The sequence below is a fragment of the Toxotes jaculatrix genome, chromosome 19 (assembly GCF_017976425.1).
Source record: "Toxotes jaculatrix isolate fToxJac2 chromosome 19, fToxJac2.pri, whole genome shotgun sequence".
In the NCBI taxonomy this organism is placed as follows: Eukaryota; Metazoa; Chordata; class Actinopteri; family Toxotidae; genus Toxotes; species Toxotes jaculatrix.
This window is the reverse complement of record NC_054412.1, coordinates 11,140,931-11,158,289: the sequence shown is the minus strand read 5'-3', so window position 1 is coordinate 11,158,289 and position 17,359 is coordinate 11,140,931. Positions and strand designations below refer to the sequence as shown.

The following is a 17,359-nucleotide window of genomic DNA, read 5'->3' as shown; positions in this document are numbered from 1 at the left end:
ACCTGTTAGTTGCAGAATTTTTTTTTTTACTTTAAAGTAAAGCTCAGTCAACAGAAATAAAAATAATAAGACATGTAATCACATCTTTCTGCTAATAGATGACAAGTGGAGGTGGCAAACTACTGAGACAGCAAAGATAACCGTCAGATTACTGGAAAATGTCTAAAGAGAAATTTACAGTAAATTAGCTAAGCAACTTCATATGAACCTTTGGCCATATAACAACACACTGACTGCTCAACACGGGAATTATTGGAATATATAGCACATTAAAGGACTTTGACACTTTGACTTAAACTCTTTTATGATGGTCATGGTGGTTTCCTGATGACTTGGTGATCAGCCTATGATATTTAGTGCTGGTCCACATCAGTAATTTCCCAACTTAACCAGCATCAGGGCTGCTCTGTGGATCTAACACAATGCACAAAGTTCAGACATTAAAAGAGCAGCAGCCAGTCATGACGGGCCTGTGCTTTTTTTTTTTTTTTTTTTTCTCAGCAAAGCTGCAAGCTGATGGGACATTTCTCACAAAGATAACTCTGACTCAGCGTATATAGGCCCACCCCGGACAACAGTAGTCCTACAGTGTTTCATAACATCAGGTCTGAGCTCAGCCGAGCCACACGAACGACCAAGAGCCCGTATCCTCTTCTCTGCAGCCCGGCAGTGATGGCTCTCCTGTCCGTCCTCACGCCTGTGCTGGCGGTGGTTCTCTGCCTGGTGATAGGCTTTACGCTGGTGAAGTCACGGGGGACGGAGACCACCACCTCGACTTCTCCGGCCAAAAGTAAAGCGGCATCAAAATCGGACTTTAGACCGTGGGTGGATCAGGACTTACAGGACGATACGGAAATAACAAGACAGTACGGTAAGAGCTGAGGAGAAACTTTTTTGCTGACTCGACAGGGCTGAAGTTATGAAAGTTAAGAACAAATTATGTGTGGGCCACAACAATCTCAATACAATAAACAGAGCTGGAATAAGGTAAAAACATGGACTTGGCTGTGGAGACTGAAAACGCTTCACCTCTCATCGAAGAGGCCTCTTCAGTTCTCAAGAAGCCTGTCACCAGTAGCCTAAATGCGCGTTCACGATCAAATAGAGAAAATATCAGGAAAAATGAAACGTGCAAGTGTCAGTCTCCGTATCACGTCCACATCGTCCACGGGTCATTTATCATTATTGATTAACCCAGCGGTGAATGATTATGTCCAAACAATTCCTTGAAATCAGTGTGCTGTCTGGTTTTCGCTGTGCGCGTTCCCGCAAAGCCCGTTATTTATTTATTTTTAATCATGCAATTTATTAAAGACCACACAAAATGACATGAACTATTTAGAGAAATATTAGGAGATTTTAAATGGTAAACAATTATTTTCTTTACACGTTTTTACGTGGTCTCAGAAGAGTTGAGTGTTTTTGAAATGGTTTATATTAGACTGTTCCTGCTTTATGAGAGATAGTCATGTTTTTGCCTTTTTTTATGAGTCAATGATTTTTTTTTTTTTACAGATTTGTTTGTGTTTAATCAGATTATTCATTTTAAAAAAAGGCTGGTGATGTAGGAAAATTATAATGGCTGACTCTTGTAGAGGTGCTATGATTAATAGATGAATTGATTAATTGATCGACAGAAAATTAATTGGTAACTACACTGATAAATACCTTTTGTCTGTCATTGTTTTAGATGATGGTGATTGGGTGGACAGTAATGAGGAGGAGAACCTTCCACACGTGCCATACTCGCCACGACGTTACCCTGAGGAGACAATGCTGGAGAGATCCAAGGATTTCTACATTCTAATGAACCAGCGGAGGTCTGTCCGATTCATCAGCCCAGAGCCGGTCCCACGAGAGGTCATTGATAATGTAATCCGCACTGCAGGCACGTGCAAATTGACCACTATTAATCTGCAATAAACTGAGTTAGATGAAGCTATGTAATGTTTTTGCCTTTTGGAGTCTTTTCTGTGTACTGGCCCCTCACCTCTTTTTCCTCTGGGCAGGTACGGCCCCTAGTGGAGCACACACAGAGCCCTGGACGTTTGTTGTGGTGTCAGACAAAGAGACAAAGCACCAGATCAGACTGATAGTTGAGGAGGAGGAGGAGGTGAACTACCGTCAGAGGATGGGGGACAAGTGGGTCCATGATTTGGCCAAATTAAGGTGAGCACCAACACTTACTCCGCACATTCATATCACTACACTTGTGATTTAAGTAGTAACTTTTAAAGCACTGACAACATTCAGTCACCAAGCCATTGTCTAATTTCACACCTCTCCTCTTTCTCACAACTTCCTTTCTCCTGCAGGACGAACTGGATTAAGGAGTACTTGGATGTTGCGCCATACCTGGTCCTCATCTTCAAACAGACCTATGGGATTCTACCAAATGGCAAGAAAAAGACACACTACTACAATGAAATCAGTGTCTCCATATCCTGCGGAATCCTGTTGGCCGCATTACAGGTAAAGTATTAAGTCATACATAGAACTACAGACTAATCCATCACTGTGTTATTGGTCATAAATACAGTTCAGATAAGAGCATGCAAGACATGGGACATGTCTGGAAAAGTGACTGAATATCTTGTTTCTGTCAATTTGTTCATCAGAATGTAGGTCTTGTTACCGTCACATCAACTCCCCTGAACTGTGGCCCTCAGCTCAGGCTGCTCCTCAAACGGCCAGCCAATGAGAAGCTGCTGATGCTGCTTCCTGTGGGTTACCCTGCTTCTGACGCCACCGTACCTGATTTGAAACGCAAGCCTCTAAGAGACATTATGGTGCAAATGTGACAGGATCAATCTGCAGAGAAAATAAAATACAAAAAGCAAAATACTTTTTTCTTCGTCAGCTTTTGTGACAATGCATTTACTTAATATGACTTTAAAATGCATGTATTTTGCTTTGAAACAAAGCAAACAAGCCAAAGCTAGAGTTTAACTATAGCCTTTTTATAGTATAGAAGGAACATAGAGCTGAATGCCATTGCAGCCATGTTCAAGTGCTTAACTCATCAGCGAGACAACCAAAAGTGGTGCCATCAGTATCTTCACAGACTTCATATCTCTGACTGACAAGCATAGAGCTAGATAAAGTCCACCGGTTCAAGCACAGTGCGAAGACATTTAAAAGCCAACCACGCTGCCAAACAAAGTGAAATCTTGATGGTTTTCACCACTGCTGCCAAGAATAAAATACAGCCTGTTTCAGTTGTTTGCCTTGGCATTGCTCAGTGGTTCTCAAACTTTTTCTGGCATGTCCCCCTTTGGAAGCTGAAAAAAGTTCACAACCCCCACCCACAATTTTTTTATCAGTCATTAACAATTATGTGGGGAGCAAATTGTTTTGTGAAATGAAGGTCATGGTAACATCAGCAACATTGTGTGTTTATTCCTACAAAAATCATATTCTAAAGCTCTGCACAACTTCAAATGCGTTATTCTGCACATGGCAGCTGTGTCGCTATATGTTTTCAAAGGGCAACAACACCTTACAGTGAATATATGAGGATGGTTTTCATTGATTTTCTTTATTTCTTCAAACAAAAACTCTAAAGATAATATTGCAAAAACATGACCCAACTCTGACAAAAACACTGCCCTGTCATCTCCTTTCACCTCAAAATTATCGCACTAGGTTCTCATAATATAGTTTTTAATTTGAGCGGGTAATTCTTCACTGAAGTCATCGGGTATGTTTTTGCAGTGGCACCTGCGCCTCGGTCTATCTTCATCTCCACCTCTGGGGGTCAGTAATGCTCGGGGGAAAGCGCTGAATCACCCACCGAAGAAGAAGAAGAAAGGCCACATTGCGCAGGCGTACACCACGTACACCGATGATCAGCGCTGTCTTGGCTGGATGCTAGCTGGCTAGCTAACAGTCTGTCAACTCGCACACATTGGGCTAGAAGGGGGAAGCGCAGCGGTGGAGAAGAAGGGCGACCCAAGCGCCGCTACGAAATGGCCGGACAACAGTTCCAGTACGATGACAGCGGCAATACCTTTTTCTATTTCCTAACGTCCTTCGTCGGACTCATTGTGATCCCAGCCACATATTACCTCTGGCCCCGGGATCAGAATGCTGGTAAGGCCCGATGTCTGGCTCTGTGCTAACTTAGCTAACTAACTAACCTCAGCCACTGCAATGTGAAGTGTTCAGAAAGCATCTTGGCTGGTACAAGCTCACCACTTGGCAGTCTGTTAATCTGGCTAGCTTGCCGCTAGATGCAGAGGCTGTACAACCTAACCTAACGATGCAGCAACTTAATGTTAGCCAATCCACGTCTCTTTCAGTGTTCAGAGCTTAGTACAAATCAGCCAGTGTTAACACAGTTACCCATCCTGCTTTACTAATATCCATCCATCTGTCTTAACTCCACTTACCCAACCAGTATTGCCTACTTAGGTGTGTAAACATGGAGCTAAGTGCTGGCTAGTGCAGCCGAAGCTTCAACACTAAAAGCCAACGTCTTTGTGCCTTTATTGACCTTAACCTGATATATCCTTATCTTTCTACAGCTATCTGTTTGTCAACAACACAGCATATCTAACATGGGTTATGTAACATAAGCGAACAAACTTTACTCAGCTGGTCTACCTGGATTAGCTAAATGACAGCTCACCATAGATTGCCTAAGATGTTGCTAACGTGGCTTCCTTTTCTCAGTTAAGATGTTAATCTTGCAATTTAAGACTGCACATTGCATGGAATGGAGGTTATCCAAGCTAAAATCATGGCATTAATTAAATCTTCATTTGTCCAGGATGTATTATAGTAAAGTAGTACAAATTTCTGTTGTTTCACTGAATGAAGTGAACATATGCCTCTCCCTTCTTGGCTAACATATCTACAATAATAATATTTTCTTAGGAGGAATGTTAGTGTTAACTTTAAGCACCGGCAAATCTCTGAGACATTATCAGTATTGATTGCGACTTGCTTGACAGTACTAATGTGTCAAAAATTTCTTCATGTCCACCCTCTTTGCAGAACAACTGCGTCTGAAGAGCCTGAGGAGGGTACATGGCAGGTGTCTGTGGTACCGGCTCAGGCTGATGAAGTCTCAGCAGAGCATCGTCCCAACACTAAAGTGAGTCCAGTTAATTGGATTTGGATTGGCAGTTTTTGTTGTGAAAGTAACCATGATTCAGGGAGGGTGAATCAAATAAACATGAGTCATGGAGGGCGAATGCTTGTCAACATGCAGCTTGTGGGTGATGAGATGACTTACTAGGCCTCCTTTTCCCAGAAATTCTTCCATAGCACCAGGTAACTCACTTGAAGTTGGCCTGAGAAGCCTTGAGTTGATTAGACTCCTGAATTATTTACTGTTTGTAGTTATTTGTGGAACTATGTTACCGGATTATAACTAATACAAGCGCAGCTTCAGCTGGATTACTCCCATGCAAATGTCTTGACACATGATTGGCCTTGACTTGCTTGGCAGTATAATAACAGGTTTGCTCCTTTCTCCTTGTTGCCAAATTTCACATCACCTCTGTTGTTTGGGTGTTACTCGCCTGACTTTGCTTTGAGAAAGCTCATTTAGCCTCCCATCGCTGGAGCTGTTCCTGATAGCTCACTGCTCCACTCAGTGTGCTTCTCCAGCTGGAAGGAGACGTTGTCACTGTGGTGTGAAGATGAGACATAGGCCACGCTGTTTACAGTGTAGACAGACTGGAGCTTACGTATATTTGCGTGTGTGGAAGTGCTTCTTTTGGGTAATTTTTGGGACAAGTTTGGCTTATGTTGTTTTCATGTGTAAACCTCTCTGTGACGTGTGCTGCTAGTGTAAACGTTGTGTTGCTCTGTTTGACATTTCTCTTAACATGACCCTGTTTTCTCAGTGTTGTTTATTCGTGCTGTGTGTGTGGGTTAATGAAAAGATGGGTGTTCGAGTGCTGTTCGCTGTCGCACTCTGCCTGTCTCCTCTCACTCGTTTGCGTCCTCATCACAGTGTGTCTGTCTGAGCATCTCCTCTTTGTTCTGTCTCTGCCTTCTCATCTTTTTAGCTTTACACTTCCACTTTCCTGTTCTGCCACCAGACCTACATCCTGTTTTTTCCCCCTCAAAATTCATAAATTCTTTATTTGCTTTGTTGCACTTGTGACTGAAACCAGTGGAAGCATCTAATATGCTTTTTCAGTGGCATGAATCAAAATGATTTTCTTTAACATTTCTCTCCAAATTTTAGTATGTGTCACCTCCTTGAAACTGTATCTTAATGATGGTTTTGATTATGGGAATCCATCATGTATTTTTCTGGTTGAGCTACTCAGACAACTCTGAGGCTAGTGAGCAGTTGTCAAGGCAACAGATGCTGCAGAGCAGGCCATAGGGTTTTGCCATTGTCATGGAAACAAGTTCAACTTCCGTGCATAAATACTAAACAACAATAATGTGAGAACATGTCCTATCTCTTCTGGTCGTACGCAGTAAATTAAGATGAGCTTTCTTTAATGTTTGAATTTGCAAAAAAAATAAAGTTATAACCTCATTTTTGTAGCTTTAAAAGGCAGAAAGCTAGTGTACACTGCAGGATTGGTTGTGCAGAATATCTTAAAAGTTATAATGAGAAAGTGAGAAAGTGCCTCGTGCCTGATGTTGTCTCCAGAGAGTACAGACGTTTGTGTGAACAACTTTTGTTTGTGTGTTGCAATTTTCAGGAAAGCAGCCTTGTTGTTTGGGTGGGCTGTGTTCCTGCTGCTAGCCTACAAGGTGTCCAAGCTGGACAGAGAGTACCAGGAGTACAATCCTTATGAAGTCCTCAACTTGGACCAGGTAAACACACATAAAACATGAACTCAGCTGTATTCTACAAAACAACTGAAGTCCCGAAAGTTTATTTATTTTTATCTTGAGATTAAAAAAAAATTCCTCTGGACTTTGGTGACTATAAAAAAGTTGAACTTGATTGTATCTGTTATGTATGGTGTGGTTTTAGAGTTGCTATAATTATATTTCTGTCTTCAGGGTGCATCTCTGTCAGAAATCAAGAAGCAGTACCGTGTACTGTCGCTCAAGTACCACCCTGACAAAGGTGGTGATGAGGCCACATTCATGAGAATTGCCAAAGCCTATGCTGCGTAAGTGTCATCTAGCTCTTGACTTCATAATCCAGACAGCAGAACTGCATCTGTAATCAATAATGAAAGTAATCACCGGCTGCAGCCCAGCATTTAGTCTCAACTGATTAATTTACTTTTGTCTTCTTGTTTTTTTTTTTTTTTTTTTTTTATTCCACAGTCTGACCAATGAACAGTCGAGACAGAACTGGGAAATGTACGGTAACCCAGATGGTCCAGGAGGTAAGATAAGATGCTCTCAATCCCACAGTAGGCTTTTGCATTTTTATGTGTTGACACACCATCTGTGCTTGATGCTGGCGAGTCAGCCTCTTGTAGCCATGCATGTGTAAAACAGTGGAAGATGCCCTGACACACAGCAGCCCATTCATTCCAATGAGAGCTGACACCAAGTACCTATCATCAAAAAGCGTCTCCCACTTTTGTACACACTTTTATCAAACCAAAAATAATGTTTCTGTACAGACTTTGTTGGCTTCTGAGAATAGATTATGTGGTTGTTTAGATTAGAAGAGTAATCGTTGAACATTGTCAAGAATTTTTCACAGTTTTAAAACTGTGAGTTTTAAGGATGTTACTTTTAATGAATATAAATGGGGAATTTTCCATTTTGGTTCATTGCCTCTTATGTCTCCCTCTCTAGCTACGAGCTTTGGTATTGCCCTGCCTGCCTGGATTGTTGACCAGAAGAACTCAATGCTGGTATATATTCATTGATTGCGTTAATGTAGATTTATGTGATAAACTTTCCCTGATTTGCTTGCGTGTTTTGTATTTAACTAGCAGAGAGCCAATGCTATCAATAACCCAAAGACCCTAATGTTATCCAAGATCACTATACATACTGATGCATGTCTTATTTAAACTGTGATTTGGTCTGATGGTTATTGTTTACCATTGCAGGTGCTGTTGGTGTATGGACTAGCATTCATGGTCATCCTTCCTGTTGTTGTGGTAAGTCATGAGCGTTTTCTAAAGCCAGTTTCGGTCCAATAGAATGTATCCAATAGGTGCCTTTACTTCCTCTTATTCCCTGGGTGTCTCACTTTTATTTCTTCTGTCCCGCGTGTTTTTCCCTATCTACCTTAGGGCACATGGTGGTACCGTTCCATCCGCTACAGTGGAGACCAGATCCTCATCAACACTACCCAGCTTTTCATGCATTTCATGTACAAGACGCCAAACATGAACATGAAGCGTGAGTTTCCTCTTCACACTATTCTGTGGACATTTTCACAAAGAAAATAGTCCCCTTTAGATATGATATCATTTTTATGTCTTATGATTTGTGGAAACAATACACATGACATATTTATGACTCCTATCTTTTTTGGTCAGTTCTTATTTTTAACTACCGCTACATGTGACCTCCAGGGTTGGCCATGGTGTTGACGGCAGCGTTCGAGTTTGACCCTCGCAGCAATAAAGAAGCCACCATACGACCAACAGACAACATCGAAGTGCCACAGGTAACAACAAATATCAACACAATGTGTTTTGACTTGTGGGTCTGCATCTGTGTGTGTGGAAGAGATGGACTGTCCAGAATTCAAAGGGAAATACTTTGAAGAAGTTCAGATTAACCTTAAGTGTGTCTCATAAACAACCTGTCCTGTGTCTCTTGCAGTTAATCCGTGAATTAGGAAACATCAACGTGAAGAAGAAGGAGCCTCCATTCTGTTATCCTTACAGCTTAAAAGCCAGGGTCTTAGTGCTTGCTCACCTCGCACGTATGGACGTATCAGAGGAGTTAGAGGAAGGTAGGACACTGAAAACCTGAAATATTTGCCATTTGTACTTGTCTAAAGAATTGGTACTAGCCGATCAGATATTATATTTTCTGTAAAACAGAAACTGCCAGGAACTGGTTCTTTAGATTTCCAAAAATGGGAAATAAAACAGCTGCACAAGCTTTTTTGGAGTAAAAATGCAAAGTCACAACATCATCATTCACTGGGAATACACAACCCTACCCTGTTTGTATGTTTACACGCCTACGCAGAGGTAATGAGCATATTCAACTATCACAAGCTCTCAGGAGTAGTTTAGTTTTGCTGTTAAATGTCTGTAAAAAACACACTGGAGAAGGTCGACTGAGAGCTGGTGCTTTCATTATATAGGCAGAATCTTGCTTGAAAAGTTGTTGCAGACCCAGGTCATGGACGGGCAGGCCTTTTTGCTTATAATTCCACAATAATCCAAAACGATTTGTGTAACAGTGCTATCTTTGCAATGATTTCAAACATGATACATGATTGTGCAGGTCAGAAACATGTTGCTTAGAACATGGTATGCATGTATGTTTCTGTTCCCAGATCAGAGGTTTGTGGTGAGGAAGAGTCCAGCTCTCCTGCAGGAGATGATCAACGTGGGCTGTCAGCTCACCATGATGGCCAACAGCAGAGGAGGTGCACACACACACACATAGCTATATGTATATATGTATATGTACAAGAGTTATTACTGTTTACAAGATTGTCACAAGCTTGAACCCACACAGGAGCTTTCTCATTACGTTTGTATTAGTTTTCATGAATGCTAATATGTGCACACTACCGTGCCTCTGTCCAGGTTTCCATGCTCCTCGACTGGTTACCATAGAGAATTGTATGAAACTGACCCAGATGATAGTGCAGGGCCTACAGGAGTCTAAGTCACCACTTCTGCAGCTGCCCCACTTTGAGGAGGAGCACCTCCGCTACTGCATCTCCAAGAAGGTACCTGCTGTGCGTCTGTATATTCACACACGCATTTGACTTGAGAAATTCAAAGTAACTACATCACACCTCCTTTCCTCTTTAGTATAAAGTTCGGACCCTTCAGGACCTGGTGAGTCTCAAGGACTCCGACAGACGCAGCATGTTGCGCTTCTTGGGGGAGGAGAAGTACGACGAGGTCATGGCTGTGCTGGGCAGTTTCCCTCACATCACTATGGATACCAAACTGCAGGGTCAGTCTGAAAAATACACACAAACAGGCACAGTTTGGCCATCTTTGGCTTGAAGCACTTCCACAAGCAGTCAGTGAAATGGTTGCACATGTTATGGTACTTGAAGGTCGGCTGTTTGCTGCTACCTATTGACTATAGAGTATATTGAAGACAGTGGAAAGAGATAGAAAAATGGTTGTCTTGGTCTTTCAAGCAATGTTTTAGTACTAACTGATCAAAAACTGCTGAAATTGTGATGGAGTTTAATCACAAACCTGATTTAAGGTACAATTTTAATTCCTTTCCTAATGTCAGACAAACCAGTGGAAGCAACCATGAACTTAGCATAGCTTTGTTAAATTGCTGATATGTTACATTTTTAGATTTTGTACTTGACTATGTTGTGATGTTTAAAAGTTCCATTTATTCTCTCTCTACAGTCCTTGATGATGAAGACAGCAATAACATCACAGCGGGCTCTATTGTTACAGTAACTGTCACATTGACCAGAAAGAGAATGGCGGTAAGAAATTATTTCATTAGGTTAAACACTGACATAATTTCATAATAGTGCGTTACCAGAAAGCAGCCTTGTGTGAGTCAAATTGATTTCTGATGTTGCTGCCTTGTTCGTGCATTTCCTTGAATGACCACTAGAGTGCACTGTTTACTGTATGCATTGCTGAAAAGCATGAATTCACTGCATCTGTGAAATGTGTGTGCAGGACATGTTTGAAAAAGAGCAGGAGTCAACGCCATGTCCAGGAGAGGAGGCTGCCACTACTGAGGAAGCAGTAAGGATAACACACACACACACACAGAGCACATGTCAACTCAGACTTATTTAGAAGTTTGGATCTGATTAAGTCATGATTAAAATTTTAATGGTTCAAGAAAACTTGCAGTGCTCACCTATCCTTTTTTTTGTGTGTATATTTGTGTGTAAAGCAAGGAGATTCAAGTAAAGCCAAAACCAAAGTGTGGCAGAACAAGAGTAAAGGGACTAAGAAGACAGCCAAGTCCAAGAAGAAAAAATTAACCAAGAAGAAGGCCACTCCTGTGCCCGCCAAAACCAAGCAGGCCAATGGCAACGTGGCAGGAAATGTACGTGTCCAGCCACTGCTGACTTTGATTAATTGTCATATAATAAACTAACGTCAACCCATAAATTCTTGATATCAATGTTGATTTCGCAGGATGTCGTAGCAGCAACAGCAGCAGCAACAGCAAAGGAGGAAGAGGACGAGGCCTCAGACAAGGGCAGCGAGTCAGACGAGGGCGAAGCTAACAAGGATTCTCCCAGCGAGAGAGACGAAGACAGCGACAAGCAAAGCGACACAGAGGTGGATGAGATAGCTGGCGACGATGAGGAGGTCAGGGAACTTTTATGTAGTTACATATGTTTGTGTCAGACTTATAACGATGTATCATGTTGTGAGGCCACGATATTCATTCTCTTGATGTGCTGTGATAAAAAGAGCCAGCAGCACAATTATTACTCCTCCAAAATGCATCATTCACATATTCAAAGTTTTATGAATGCAAAGGAAACGCTGGCTGCATCCTCCACTGTCCACATGTCTTCGACAGGAGTGGGAGGCATTGCAGCAAAGCATCCAGCGGCGAGAGCGGGCCCTGCTCGAGACCAAGTCGAAGGTGACGCACCCCGTCTACAGCCTCTACTTCCCAGAGGAGAAGCAGGAGTGGTGGTGGCTCTACATCGCCGACCGCAGAGATCAGACCCTCGTCTCCATGCCCTACCACGTCTGCACACTAAAAGACACAGAAGAGGTGAGTGTGTGAGTGTGTGTGTGTGCTCTCATGGGCAAATGGATACACAAAAAAGTAGCTCACAGGAGGTGAGCACGTGCCTGCACAGTATGACTTTTTATTAGTTTTTCATAATACAAACGTCCATGAAAATAAGAAAAATCCCCATTATATTTTCTGAGTGCCTGAGGTGACATCTTCACATTACTAGTGTTGTCCAACCAACAGACTAAAACCGAAATATATTAAATTTACAGTGATATTAAACTGACAAAAAGCAGAAAATCCTCACATTTGAGAAGCAGGAACCAAATACTCCTCGATAAATCGCTTAAACTATATTGAAATACGTTGAGGGTGGCTTATGCTGTAATCCTAGAGGAGTAGAAAGGTCTTAATAAGTTAAGGTGTGTATATTCACATCTCTTTTTTCCTGTGCACCGTAGCCCCTCACACATCTTGTTGCTAAGCAACCTTTTACACTTGTGTCATTATTTCCTCAGAGGTGTGTGTGTGTGTGTGTGTGTATATATGTGTGTGTGTGTTTATTTTGCACAATTCGCACCTCTGATCCCACTGTTCTCCAGCAGCAATAAGGATTGACGGCAAGGTAAAGGCCTAATGAGGTCTGTGTAAGTCTGCATGACCAGCTGTCCCCACTCTGAAGCAGTGTAATAGCAAGAGGTGACCCACCCATGCATAACAGTTCGCTGTCTAGCAATCAATTACTCCGACACTTCAACAATTCCTTCTGTTTGTGTTGCGAGACCCCTCGTACGCTGTGCGTTTGACAGACGTGTTTTTCGGGGAGGGCAGAAGAGCTGCTTTCATCAACGAGGCAGGGCAGTAAATTGCAGCTGTGTTCACAGCTCATTCTCCGCTCACACGCTGAATAATAATTAGCCTCAATGTGCTGATAATTAGATGTTTGCCATATGTAATTGTACGACATAGTAATCACAGCTTGGGGTAATGCTGGTCTAATATTTACAGTTGGACCCCGTCATCATGTGGTGGGTCATTTGTGATTACCTACCGCACTGCGTCCCTCTGCAGCTTGATGATTATGCGTCATCAGTAACAGTGGGTCCTCTTTTAAAGTTTGTGATATTCGGCAGTGTTAGCGTGTGTGTCCTTTACAGGTTGGCCTCCTCCTGGTTAGTGTTGCTGTTTTTGATGAATAAAAGAAGGAGAACCTTGTTTCTATACTTGGTTTCAATTTTATTTAGACATCAACAGTAACAGTTCCACATGCAATCATGCCCTCAGTCACCCAGCTACAGTACATGACTGCACTTTGAGTGATATTACAATTAGATGTGTGTGTGTGTGTGTGTGTATATTTGTGTGTTTTGTTTACCAGGTGGAGCTGAAGTTTCCAGCACCCTCCAAAACGGGCAATTACCAATATTCTGTCATCCTCCGCTCTGATTCCTACCTGGGACTGGACCAGATTAAACCACTCAAGGTGACAAGAAAGCTGTGTGTGTGTGTTTGCTTGCTCATCTGTCTTTGTGAGGACCAATTTTAGCATAGACTTTATGGAGTGAGGACATTTTGGTCGGTCCTCACAACTTTAAAGGGCTGTTTGAGGGGTTGGTTTTAGGGTTCAGGTTAAAATTGGGTTTTGGTTTGGCATTCAGTTTGGACGGTTAAGGTTAGGGTAAGGGGCTAGGGAATGCATTATCTCGATGAGTGTCCTCACAAAGATATAAGTGTGTGTGTTTGATTTCATGGGTAATTTGATGAGGCATTTCTTTAGCCAGTGTAAATTGTCCTGGATAAACTGGTTCTTTTCCTGCCAAAGCAGCTGAGACAACAGATCTAACAGCCACAGCCAAAATGTACCAGAAGCTCGCTGAACAATGGTGTTAATTGCTGCCGAGGTGTTGGGTATAAGGGTAACTGTAACAAGCCAAACTAGAGAATGAATTGTATGGCTTTTTTTTTTTCTAGCACCTGCAAGACATTTAGCTAGAGTGCACTTGAAGTGTGATGTTGCAGTTGCTGGTCAAGAACCAGTCAGTTTTGGGAGCTAATCAGAAATTATCTTAAAATACTGTATCTTTAATGTTACTTTTAAAAACATCTAAGCTTTTATGCATAATTTTAGTACTTAAAATCTGATTTTGAACGTTTTAGTTGTCGAAGCATGTTTTCTTTTTTAGCTCTTAAGTAAAAATATTGCAATACCCCCCTTACAGTAAACATATACTCCAATATCAAACAGAAAAATATAATACAAATAATCTAAAAATAGAAGAACATAAAGGCATCTTAATATTTGCAGATATGTACATTAGGTTTGTGGTTTGATGGTTTAAAAATGAAGTATTCCAGTCAGAGGTCTGTAAACTATGCTAGGTCAATGCCTTAAACTTTGTACGTCCCTTGTGTTTTCCTAGTTGGAGGTCCACGAGGCCAAGGCCATGCTGGACAACCACCCACAGTGGGACATCCCAGATACGGAGGAGGAGGATGAGGAACAGGAGGACAGCGACGGCATCGAGGAGAGTGAAGACGATGACGAGGACAACGACTGAATGCGGATAGACACACACACACAAACACACACACACACACACACACTCAGCCTTCTCCCATGGACTAGCCACCGACCCACTCCTGACCCCACGACAGCACTCGAACAAGGAGCAGCAACTCCTTGCCCACAACACACACACACACTGAATCATTGGGGACAATTTATACATACAGAGCCCTCCTCCTCCTTCTTGTCCATTTTACCCTGATGACATGGACTGTGACCCCACCCCCTCCATTTCCCCCTTTTCTACAGAGACTTGTTCCTTCAATTTCCTTTGCTGGCGGAAGAGAATTCTGTGAATACTTAACCAGGCCCGTGTGTGCGAGTGGCTGCGCATGTGAGGGTGTGTGTGAGTGTGTGTGCTGTGTGTTTGTAACCTTGTATGTGTTTGTACAGGTATGAGAGATTGACACACTGTGGACTGGAGGACCTATAATCTGGGCTCTTTTCTCGAGGGGGAGAGGGGATGTATAACAGCTAATTCCGTTTGCAAAATTAACAAAATCACATGAACTCCGCTCTCGTTCCTAATTTTTTAAAATCACTCAGCACAGATGTTTTCCTCACCAATGATACTTTCTATTGTACACTTAAACTGCAGAAGTGTGAGCTTTAGCCCTGTTTGTTGGGGATCGCAATCAAGTCAACCATTGGGACGTTTGCTCCTTCTTTCAACTCACAGGGGCACAGTTAAGTCTCATCAGTTTTTTTTTGTTTTTTGTTTTTGTTTTTTGTTTTAATTTTTCCGCTGTCACACCAGCCAGTCGCTTGTATGTACTTGTACTTTCTGTGTGTTGAAGGGGATGTCTACAGATAGATACCGATCTCCGGTCGGTTCTGTTAATGATGCCTATTCTGTCCCTGTGATCCACATCAAATTGTATTTTTCTGAAAGAGACAACTGTTGGTTGAAAGCAGATGGTTCTTGAAATGAATATGACCTCAAGTGTAATGGGGGGAAAATGACAAAACTTGCAGTGTTAAGATTTCTTTCTTCTTCTTCATATACTACATAAAAGTTGTGAGTTTTCAGTCTTTTTAAGGGGCTCAGATACTGATATATAATTATAGATATATACATACTTGTGGCTTTTCAGAGAAGTGACTTACTTTCTCTTCATCTTTTTTCTTTTTTTTTTTGTACAATTGTAGCACATTCCAGTGTATACTCATTGTCCAAAAAGGCCTTATGAATACAACTGAAATACCACAACATACAAGTCTTTGGGTGCTATGCACCAGTGATTCTTGGGAGAGCAGGAAAAAAAAAACATTTAGTTTTTTTGTGTTTGTAAAAAATCAACTGTGTTTTTCCTTTGTTTCAATTTAGAATTAGTCTCACCTTAGTAACCTATTGCTCCCCAGTCTTGGGATACATATCACTGATCTTGCCATGGTAAAGCCTCCAATAAGTACAGTTTTGTCTGCTGAAAGTGGGTTAGCAGTCAAGCGTGGCATGTGACTGGGCCTGTGTTAAAGGGACTGGAGTCTGAGGTCCTTGACACACATGGCACTCGTGATCCGAAAAGTATCTCGAACAAAAATATGTTGAAAGTAACTTGTAGTATAAGACTAAGCATATTCTGTCCAGCACCTTTTGTCTTTAGTCATTAAAGCAGAACACAGTTTTGCAATTACTGCCATTTCAGATGGATTTTTTCTTTTTTTTTCCTCCAACAAATCTCCTGGAAGATTTGATTTTGTTGTGTTTTTTTTTTTTTTTTTTTTTGTAGTTTTTCTGTCTGAATAATACAAAGCAGTTCTGACTAATCGAGAGAATCCCCTTTCATTTAAATGTAGTTTTTTGTTTTTGTCTCAGTTAAACTGTAGTTATTACAAATGTTAACCCATAGGCCTTTGTCTTGTTCCCTTTCATTCTAACCTTTGTTTTTACATCTGTTCGACTCATGAGTGGGGAAAAAAAAAGGAAAATCAGAGCTTCCTTGAATTGCTCTGTGGGCTCTCACCGTATGTTGACGACTCGACAGTTCAGTTTTTAAAACTTATAACAAATCTTTCACCAAGAATATCCACACAACAGTTGAGTGTTTCTGTTATGGTATATTCTAGTGTCATGTTAGTGTGGGAGAGATAAAGGTTTGAATATCTGTGGGCAGGCTCTCCCAACACCACATACACTCACTCACTCACTCACACAAACAAACAAACTGACATGCGCGCACTGTACCCTCCTGTAATTGCGTTCAAAGCAGGTGTATGCTAACAGGTAATATTGTACTCTGAGTATTTATCGCTCTGCAATAGAATGTAGCATCAGTGATTTACGCTGTGTGGAAAAAAAAAAAAAACTGCAGTGAGGTTAAATACGACACCATCTCTCCCATAACAGACCTCGTCCGGGCGACTGGCCGACACGCCGTCTCAGTTTGGACAAACTACCCAATGACTATCTGCCACTTTTGTTTACAAAGGAACTGTCATTGTAAATGGAAAAAATATATTATTTGTATTTAAAATCATTTCAAATAAAACTTTTAAATGAGATTGTTTAATTTTTCCCCATGTGCTGTAGGGGGCTGATTACAGACAGGTATTTGATATTTTAATATTACTATGAATGTTTAAAAAAAAAAAAAAAAAGGCTGTGAGATATGAGAGAGGACGTGTCTTGATGTTTTTTTGTATTCATAAAGTTGTATCTGTGTTAAAAGCAGTTGTTTGTAAATATGAAACCCCATTTACTTTGAAGGCCTGACATATTCATTGCAATAATATCAGTTTGACTTCATATTTAAAACTGATTTGTTGTCACTTCTAAACTGAACAGTTGTGCAGCTGATGTCCAGATGCTGATACACAACAGCAAAGCTATGGCTCAGAAAGAGACAGCTTAAATGTATGTGCCTTCTTTTTTAGAAATTTTTCTTTGCCAATTGCTCCTTCATTGTTACCTAATCTTCTGGCTAAGTCTCCTGTGTGTCAAAATCTGGTTTGTTTGAGTTGTTCTACTTTAACACTCACATGGTGTATATTCCACTGGAGGTCAACAGAGTCTCA

The 17,359-nt window shown here is 41.4% G+C and overlaps 2 protein-coding genes across 2 annotated transcripts; both read left to right on the top strand.

Annotated features, from left to right (window-relative positions):
* The first annotated feature begins 579 nt into the window (after positions 1 to 579).
* Positions 580 to 2,854, top strand: iyd (iodotyrosine deiodinase). The gene is made up of 5 exons (XM_041063760.1): positions 580 to 871; positions 1,691 to 1,888; positions 2,010 to 2,169; positions 2,316 to 2,472; positions 2,619 to 2,854. Exons 1-5 carry the CDS (start codon positions 673 to 675, stop codon positions 2,799 to 2,801), a joined length of 897 nt encoding a protein of 298 aa, XP_040919694.1. The 5' UTR covers positions 580 to 672; the 3' UTR covers positions 2,802 to 2,854.
* A 1,003-nt stretch (positions 2,855 to 3,857) lies between these two features.
* Positions 3,858 to 16,671, top strand: sec63 (SEC63 homolog, protein translocation regulator). Its single transcript, XM_041064011.1, has 20 exons — positions 3,858 to 4,092; positions 4,999 to 5,098; positions 6,675 to 6,789; positions 6,982 to 7,094; positions 7,255 to 7,316; positions 7,738 to 7,796; positions 7,998 to 8,048; positions 8,184 to 8,292; positions 8,469 to 8,563; positions 8,722 to 8,854; positions 9,410 to 9,502; positions 9,666 to 9,811; positions 9,897 to 10,044; positions 10,464 to 10,546; positions 10,749 to 10,817; positions 10,972 to 11,127; positions 11,220 to 11,396; positions 11,614 to 11,814; positions 13,157 to 13,261; positions 14,199 to 16,671. Exons 1-20 carry the CDS (start codon positions 3,969 to 3,971, stop codon positions 14,334 to 14,336), a joined length of 2,277 nt encoding a protein of 758 aa, XP_040919945.1. The 5' UTR covers positions 3,858 to 3,968; the 3' UTR covers positions 14,337 to 16,671.
* Positions 16,672 to 17,359: the final 688 nt, after the last annotated feature.